This window comes from Myxocyprinus asiaticus, chromosome 6 (assembly GCF_019703515.2).
Source record: "Myxocyprinus asiaticus isolate MX2 ecotype Aquarium Trade chromosome 6, UBuf_Myxa_2, whole genome shotgun sequence".
NCBI lineage: Eukaryota > Metazoa > Chordata > Actinopteri > Cypriniformes > Catostomidae > Myxocyprinus > Myxocyprinus asiaticus.
In genome coordinates this window covers 53,343,060-53,353,111 of record NC_059349.1, presented here as the reverse complement: position 1 = coordinate 53,353,111, position 10,052 = coordinate 53,343,060, and the positions used below count along the sequence as shown (strand labels likewise).

General features: G+C 35.8%; 1 protein-coding gene across 1 annotated transcript; it reads left to right on the top strand.

Annotated features, from left to right (window-relative positions):
* The first annotated feature begins 352 nt into the window (after nt 1–352).
* Nucleotides 353–619, top strand: LOC127442557 (cortexin-1). Its single transcript, XM_051700684.1, has one exon. The coding sequence runs from the start codon at nt 353–355 to the stop codon at nt 617–619; it is 267 nt and encodes an 88-aa protein (XP_051556644.1).
* The last annotated feature ends 9,433 nt before the right edge of the window (nt 620–10,052 follow it).

Sequence of the window (10,052 nt, the reverse complement as noted above, 5' to 3'; positions counted from 1 at the left end):
CTCACAGTAACCCAGATTTTTTAGCTTAACTTGAAGTGAACCCAGAATATTCCTTTAAAGAGCTATAAAATGTATTTGGATTGCATAACACAGAATATTCAGTCTTGGAAGAATTTGATGAGAAATGTGTGAGTTCATACAGAGATCTCTGATTTTGTTGATTGCAGATTTTGAGACTTGGCAAATAAGAACAGTTTGAGACATTGTTGAAAAATGAAGATCTGGAGGAGACATTTGTGAGATTGCTGGGGTCTTTTTCTCAGAAGGAAACTTTGGAGAAGCAGGAGACCTGCTCCATTGCCATCTAGGAGAAGCAGTTGATATATACACATTTCATCTTGGAACTGTGAAGATGAGTGAAAGCTCTCTGAGAGAGTATGAGCTGCAGTCTCTGGCTCCTGTCTTGGACCCGGGGGTCACCACGGGGCTCCTGCTGGCCCCTGACATCGAGCAGAGCACAACCATGTGTTTTGTCGGGCTCCTGATGGTCTTTTTAGTTTTCCTGCTGGTCCGTTGTTTCCGGATTCTTCTGGATCCCTACAGCAGCATGCCATCCTCGTCGTGGTCTGACCATAAAGATGGTTTGGAGAGGGGACAGTTTGATCACGCAATGGTGTAGCTGCACACTTGCAAACAATCAGTTTAATTGTTAATTTTCAAATGGTTGAAAAGGAGTTTTCTCCTTTATCTACAAAACACAGTTCACTTTAGGGTTTCAGGTCAAGCTTAGGGTAATTCAGTTTTTGTAGCTCACAGAGAAGCACTATTTATATTGCTAACAGTGTCTGGTCCAAAACCTAGTGAGCTATCTCTGGAGTCTGCATTTTAAGGCATCATTTGCACGCTCTCAATGCAAAGGCTGTTCCAAAAGCCTCCTAAGATACCTTATTTTGGCCAAATTCTAAAGTACCATTGTATGTATCCATCAGTGATCCCTGTATGTCCCAAGTAGGTATTGCTGCAGTCCGGAGAATTCCAAACATCTGTGGAAACAACAAAAGAGGGCGGGAAAACTCCAGAAGGGGTGGGGTTACTCCAAAATGGGGCGGCACTTCCACCCATGGTTAGCGTTAGGGGCTCTTTATGTCTTTGCTGGCGGTTTGGATCTCCCGCCCCTTTTTGGAGTTCAGCCAGCAGCTATATCCTTCTCGAATGTCCTGTTATGAGCTCGGTGAAAAAATAAATCCAAGGTGGCAGATGAAGCGAGATAAATTGTTTATAAATCTACTTAAAACCCATTCAATACTGAAAAGTATTGTTTAAAAAGTAGAAACTTTCAATTTTACCCAAAATGTGTCAGTGCTAGGTATATTTATGCTCATTAGAGTATCACGTCGTTCCTCTCGCATAAGCCGTATTGAAATCAATACGTGCTGTGCGTGAAGAGCGCTATTTAAAAGACACACAAGAAAGCCGGTCCATATAGAGCGCAACAGTCTGGTTCCAGAAGTAAAAATCCCATTAATATATCCCATAGACTAATTAATTTTCAACGATAACTTATAAACCTTTAAAGACCATCATCGATGGTATATGCTTCCGTTGAAGCCATCCGTCTATGTTATTTCAACTTCATTGTTTAAATGATAGCAAAATTCACGGTAAACAACTACATTACCCATGGTACATCAGAGAAAGATCCACCAATCAGAGAACTGCGGCCAACGAAACCTGCGAAAGGTGCCTCAGAGCGACCACGGTCTCCCATGACGCACTGTGAATGACGTATTCATGTCATCTCCCTTATATATTTGTACATTTCACATTGCAATAAATGTAAATATATTGTTTCTATACATATAATCCACAACCTAAAATCAATAGTTTTATATATTCCCATCGTTGTTATTCATTGACATCATTTGCCAATGCTTCATGGGGTTGCAGTTTGTACCCTCATGAAAGACGGTAAGTGCACAGCCTTGTATCTTTGTCTTTATGTCCAATTTTCAAATAATTTTTTTGCCTCAAAACAAAGTTTGTGTTGTTGCGATTCACGTCGGAGCTGGTTGGTTTGGTTCATGGCTCACAACTCTTTTATGAAGGATTTTCTAAAAAGTCTATGGAAGAAATGAATGGGGAAAATACTTCCGGAATCCAGACGGCTGATAAAGTGGGCGGGCACTGTTGCGCTCTATCGGTCATTCAAGGACCCAGTATATTCACGGCGAAGTTCTTCTTCGCTCAAAGCCAAAAAGATGTTCGAAACCGCTGAGCAATGACATACTATAGACAAACATTCAGACACCAGACAAACCGCTGTGGGAGGCGTTTAGAGGAGCGTTTAATTATGAGGACCCACAAGACTACACATAAAACCTAACTAATGTGACATTAAAATGTGCTATCAGTGACTTCATGCATCGTTCTATGAGTAGAATTCACACCAAGAAATGTAAGTTAAAGTTTGAACCACTCGATGATGTGTATTTGTCATGTTTATATTCTGAATTCATGACGCAAATGCAGTAACATGCAATACGTGGCCATAATATGTGCTGATTACACTCTGTTATTGTAATTTATGATGACACTGAAACTACTGCAAAGATGGGTGTATTAAAGAGTGTTAATGGGCAGAATGCAGACAAAAAAAATGATGATAGGCATATCTTACCATGGGCAGACGTGTGAATGGCTTTCAGCTGTTGACAGCACATTAGCGAATGGGCACTTGAGAGTATTTCAGTTGAATTGATTCCTTTTTTAGTCTAATTAAACAAAAAAATCACAATGTTCTTGGAAAATGTCTCTACACGAGCTAACACACAGATGTAGGTAAGATTGCACCAGCTTGCTAATTACACTGCACGCCGGTGTGTTCATGTTGACTGATCTTGAATTCTGCCTTAAAGTAGGTGGAGCTTCAGATCACACTTAACAATGACGTTGACCAATGGTAGTATAAAGGTGTTTAGCAGCCAGTACAAAGTTTTCCTGAAAGTTCGAACTGGCGAGCTGTTACAAACCACCGAAACAAAGTAAAAAGCATATTTTTTTTGGCCAGATTTTGTTCGAAATTACATCACACCCTTTCGTTTTTTGGTTTACTGGGGCCTTTACGAAACTCAATTAATGTAAACTTTCTGTAGAATTCTGTAGAAATGGCAAATATTTGTAGTAAAACCATAGTAACCACAAGAATCACTGAGGTTAATCTATTGTAAACCAATGGTTACTATATGAATACAGTATTAAAAACATGGTTCTGCCAAAAAAACAAAAAAAAGAAAACATGGTTACTTAACATACTTTTCATAGTTACTGCAATATTACTATAGTAAAACCATGTTTTCCGCCAAAACTATGGTTACTACTATAGTCTACAATATTACTATAGTAAAACAAGTTAAACTATGCTATCTGTTTAGTAAAACCCTAATAACCACAAAATTGTGATTTGTATTACCATAGTTTTCGTTTTCCTGTATTATCACTATCGTTTCACTACAAATATCATGGTTAAAATATGGTTACTTTAGTAAAACCATGGTAAATGTATTACGAGGGAACGCAAACTATTTCAGAAAAAAATTCCTGCCCTGTCCTCTAACAGGCTCTGTAGACTTGCACCAAAATTATTATCTTTCGTAACTTGATTTTGCATGTAAACTGGTTAACTGTTCTTCAGTGTGGATTATTATTTAATTCCGAGTTTTGCATTATATCATGTGTCAGGCAACTTTGTAGGTTTCTCAATGATAAATGGAGCAAATGTGCCTTAAATGCTACCCGGATTTATTTTTGTAACAGAAAACATATTTACTCTGTGTAATATATATATATATATATATATATATATATATATATATATATATATATATATATATATAATCAGTTAATAATATTGAATTAATAGGTATTTAATATATTTAAATACATTTTATTTTTATAGTACTGACAGCATATTCGTTAGGGTTTTGAGCATGGCTGAGTCTAAGGGGGTGGGGGCTAGGGGACATTGGCCCCCTAAGAATTTCCTTGTGCCCATTCAAAAACTTCTGACATGCCCCGGACCAACCTTGAAACACGACCAAGAGGGACCAACCCAAGCGAGGAGGAGATAAAGAGATAAACAGATGCCCACCCTAAAGACCACACCTTAGTACTGTTGCTGGTTTTGAGTTATGTTTGATCATTCAGAAACCTGATTCTTGTATTCAATTTATTGTAAATTATTGCAAAGAAAGAATCAGTTCAATAAATTACATTTTCCCCCCAATGTACTCTTGAAATGTCAAAATGACCTTTTAATGATCTGAAACAGGTGTGCTTTTTAAAATACTTCACACGGCAATTACATTACCTATTACAGGGTGAAAGGTCATGTTTGGTTTGTTTTCTCTTTCTGTGGCATTCAATAGATTGAGGCAGTAAATTATGTTCTTATGTGATATGTATGAACATGTCGCTATTGTTTATGTTCGACCTCTAGAAGTACATTACTGAACAGCAGGTCTGATTAGGAGACACATATATTGAACATGTTATTGATTATTGTGCACTGTAAATCGTACAGGTATTGACATTTGTTCCCAGTTGGAAGACATGAAAGAAGAGAAAGACCAGCTCCATTAACCTCTTCAGGTGCCCAGCTCTGCTTATAAGTGGTATGTATAAAATTAAACATAGACAGTGAAAAGAACATGTATACATGTTTTTTTAGCTGCAGTCTAAGTAGTTTTACAATTCTACAAGCTTCAAACTTCTACACATTCCATGTCGCTTGTGTGTCTGTTAACTAGATGTTTATTTGCATTGCTGGGTAGATTACTTCAGAATTGCAATCTGGATTACATGACTAAAATTGCAATCAGATTACGTTTTTTATGTAATATAATCTGATTATTTTTGGATTCCCTCTAACCCTTGTTTATTTGATGTCACATGCATTTAAGTAGAATAATCTATACTATCTTGAAATATTTTTGCTTAAATGCATTTATAGGGATGCACCGCTATGAACATTTTTGTCTGATACGACACCGATTTTAACAAAAAACCTATTGGCCGATTCCAAAACCAATTTTTCTGCCATATTTTGTCATAAGATTTTATTTTGGAATTGTGCTTTAGAAATGTACAAAGATGTACGAAAGCTTTTTTTTTTTTTTTCTGTTCTAAGAATAAATAATTTCCATTGAACATTGATTGGATCGGTTGAAAACATGACAGGCCAAGAGAGCCACAGTGAAAGTTAAATAGAAAAAAAGATACAACAAAATAACTAAATATGATAGTGTGATGATTGATTTATAAAAAAGGTTATTTTGTACTTCTAAAACATTTTTGCACTTTTGTTTTCGCAGTTTAATACAACAGAAAAAGAACATTACGAATTCATACTATGCATATATTGGGCAATTCCACGGAATTATGTCTGAAGTGATAAATGCCGAAACACAGCCTTTAAAGGTTTAATAATCGCGCGTGGTCATATTGCGATTTCAGTCTTAACCCTATAATGCCGTGTGTATCAAATATGTTACACAACGTTTGACGGTTCCTGTTTCAATCCCTGTTCAAGCTGACGAGCCAAACAATCTATGACGTGTAAGTTTCAAATGTTTATGGCACCATCTAGTGGTTATTTGTGAAAAAAGTGGTTTCAATGTTCATATCGATCTATTTAAAATGGAAGCGGACTGAGCAAAAAGTGACATATTAATATGCTCTTATGCTTATTTTAATAAAGTAAAAGTGACAGTAATGATTATATTTACGCTGATGTTTTTAAATGAGTATTTACTGAAAATAAGCCACTTGTGCATGGTTAAAATGTTGTATATTATTTTATTGAAAATCCCCCTTTGAAATCTATTTATTAAATATGATACAACAGACTTTTGAGGAATATCTCTCGATCTCCATTACATTACATTCATGCCCACCACAAAAAACATCACAGAGCTTTGACAATTCTGACATATACTTTTTATAAGATATATTTGAAGTGTGGACTAATATTTCTGTGTATTGTCATATATGCATTCTGCTCTGTCATTATAAAGATCTCATTATTTTACATTACAAGCTATTATGATGTCATCTTACCATAAGTTTCTGAGACACAGCGATAAAAGTTTTACAATTTCCCTTTTTTAAATGTCAATATAGTGTTTAGTGCATAAAATACATATGAAAAAAAATTGTTTATTGAAAAAATTATATTTTATTCATATTGTATTTAATGTGCTGAACTGAACTGTGATACATTTCAATCCATATTTATAGAGCAAGGAGAGGAAGCTGTCATGGCCAAACTCTCAAACATTCGGGATCTGTGAAAAGCCCAGAGAGTCCTCTGATAATAGACCGTTTTCATGTAAAAGACGTAAACGTTTGCAGTGTAAACTTCGACAGCGGTGAATGGGAGTGAATTGGAGATCACAGCAAATGTTATTTTCACTTACCGATTTGATCCAAGAGCAAAAGAAAAAATCCACCATTACTTTTCAATGACTTTCCAGAAGAGGAAATAAATAGAGAGCGGTGGATTAAAGCCAAATTTACTGTCACTCTCTCAGAAGTTGTAATAGAAACCCCCTCACAGCTGTGGTAATTCAGTTTTTAAAACTAATTCCAGGGTAATATAACACAAAGCATAATGTTATAAACTTACACTCAATATTTAAAAAATTGGTAATATGAAAAAAGTTTGCTAGAGTTATGCTGCTAAATAAGGCGGAAACGTGTCATCGCAGTCTGTGAAAAAAGGTCTATACCCCAAGATTTCTGGATCTTTCCAAGACATCACCGAGACGTCCATTTGATGTGTGCGTTTACATCTGAAAGACATATTGATCATGTTGTTTGCTCATCTGGAATACGTCTATAAGACGATTCCTCGCGGATTCCTCGAAACATTACACAGCCGATGACTTTGAGACGTTCATGATTTAGAATGTTTGTAAATGTGATTTTTTTAAGATGTTCAGCAGATGTTAATTTGTTTGTGATGCTTTCCAGATGAAAAGATCTAAAACAGACATCTCAGAGATGTACGTGTGCTATCTGTGTGCAGACAAAACTAAAGAAAGTTGTGGAAAATGCGTGTAGACATTGTGAAGCTCACTAATCTTAATGCCACATACCTTGTAGGGCGGATAGTATTCAGATTGGGATGCAGACAATGTCTTAGATGTGACAGCTGGACTAATTAAAGCAAAGAATGAATTCTCCACCAGACAGCACAGAAAACATAAATGTAGTTTCTTTCCTACAAGCACCATCTACTGGTAACAATGAGTCTTCTTTCAAAAAGTTACATACAGTATGGCAGAATGTACTGTATGTACCTACACCTATATGTTTCGCTCTATTTCTGTATGAAATAGTTAATAAATACTCTAGAAACTAGGGAGTCTCTGAACTAAATGGTTAAAAATAATGAAAATGGACTTCGGTGTGGTGGTCACAATCAAATGAGGATACAAAATATTCATAATTCTACTAATAAAATAAAAGCTTTCTTATTTCATATACAGTGTTACAAAGTTAATTCTGTATTACAATAATCTTCATATTCTGACAGGTTAACAATAGAGATCAGATTAATCATTATAGTGAAATAATTATAATGCAATTTCTTTTTTATGAGAAAAGCAAAATACAAAGCCATATAAAGGATTCAAATACAAGTAGTATATAATGAGGGTTACAAAGAGGAGCAAATCACATAAAAGCTCTCCTAAAGAAACTCATTTTTAATGCTGGATTTCAAGTAGATTTTGGAGTGACCCTGTTAACATCAGGTTTCAGCTCGCCCTTTGTCTCATTAGCAGAGCAACAGACTCAAACGAGTTCTGCTTCACTTCACAAGAACAAAACACAAGAATGTGACAGTCACAGGTTCATCAAAGGTCATCTGGTTGCAACATAAAAGACTTTGAGTAATTTACTAGCTGTTGCAGTCATTTCTTTAAAAAAATTATATATATATATATACTGTATATCAGAAGCTACAAGTATTACTCACAGGCTGTTTTGATATATGAACAAATCCTTGTCCGCTTAATTTAGCCGGTGAATCTTTTGAAACATTTGAAGAACATATTCGGGTTTCAATGACAATTCTGGCATAAGTTACTTTTTGAGGCCCCATGTAGAGTATGTTGATATTCATGTTTCATTCTTGTGGAATGTTGCATGCAATTTAAAGCAGAACAACACCCGCATCATGCACGGAGTCCTTTCACCAAAATCCTGTCACTTGCCCTGTGTTTACGTGTCATCTACCCTCTGGAACACGCATAAGAATGCCGGGCATGAGACCGGAGGTGAAAGTGTGATTACATCTGGTGACTGACTGCGTGTTATCACTTCTCCTTTTATCTGTCACACATCTAAAACTATCTGTGACTGCACACAGGTGAACTTTTCACCTACTACACATGCAAAATACCCACATGCAAGCTCATCTAATACAATAGATAATACAGTTGTGAAGTCTGGTGGAAAAAAAGGGAGACTAAATAATTTATTGGAGGTGAATTTTTCCCTCGAGGGGACTTCTGTTCAAGTAAGAACTAGGACATGCGGGTCTGAATAAAACTGAGACAGACTCTATGTGGTATACCATGGTACAGTGATGGTGACAGATGTCAATGCATGCTAATGTATATCATATTCATATTCAGTGGTATTTACATGATGCTGCAAGGTACTTCAAAGACCATGGTACATGTCCAAAACCATAGTAATACCCTGATACCATGTCAAAAAAATGTTTTAGATTGTTTTGAACATTTTGATAAGGTTTGTTTTATTGGTCTTGTTTGTGCTGCACTGTTCTAAGCCTCTTTTCTTGGCTGCTGCTTTAAGAGTTATTGTGACATCATAAACAAGACTATTTAGGAGGTCCATAACTTCAGTCATTTCACCATTTAAGCTTACAATATTACACAGTTTCACGAATTCTGTGTTTCTGTGTCGTTTTTGATGTAGTTGGTTTTGTTCCGACTCTCAACCGAATCGTTCGTTTGAATCGGTTCATTTTTATGACTCGTTCGAAGCTTATCTCCAAATCCTCTGACTGAAGTTCTGAACTAGCTCTCTTTTGTCTGAACCGAACTCATGAGATATATTTTGACTTTATTTCCTTTATAAATTGGTGTACGTTGTTAATGACCTGATTTATGTAATGCACATAAAAAAAGTTTCTAATGGTTGTTGTGGTTGAAACTTATTTCCCCGCTTGGACACTTTAAAGGAATATTCCGGGTTCAGTACAAGTTAAGCTCAATCGGCAGCATTTGAGGCATAATATGGATAACCACAAAAAGCATAAATCTGGGTTTCAGTGAGACACTTACAATGGAAGTGAATGGGGCCAAATCTGTAAACGTTAAAATACTCACTGTTTCAGACGTATAGACACTAGATGTGAACAATATGTGTGTTAACGTGATTTTAGTGTGATAAAATCGCTTACTAACCGCATCTGTGTAAAGTTACAGCCAATTTTACAACTTCGTTGCCATGACGATGTAATATCAACAAACCCTAAAATCCTAAAACGATTGTAAAAATGGCAATTTAAACAACTTTGCAGCTTAAATAATACATGAGTTTTAACAGAAGTATTAATGTAAGTGTTTTTATAAAATTATAAACTTCACATTTCTGCCTTTAAACACTCCAAAATTTGGCCCCATTCACTTCCATTATAAGTGCCACACCGTAACATCGATTTGTGTGTTTTTGTTGTTGTTGTTGTTTATTTTAAAGAAAAGGAGGGACGAGTTGAATTTTTGTGGTAATCAACATTATGCAACAAATGCTGTCGACTGAGCTTAACTTGTTTTGTGCCCAGAATATTCCTTTAAGAGGAAGTAACAAGGGTAACATTACTCACCAAACAAAACATGTTGTTGTTTGTAATTTCTGGTTCGACAACGGACTAGACATAAACTTTTAGTAAAACGCTAACGTTTTTTAAAGTAAACTTCAGTAAAAATGAGCTAGTCGGCTTGCGTTACGTACGTGACACAAACACAAAAAGAGAATCAGGCACTCTAAAAACTCAATTTAATTATATATGTCTCATTCTT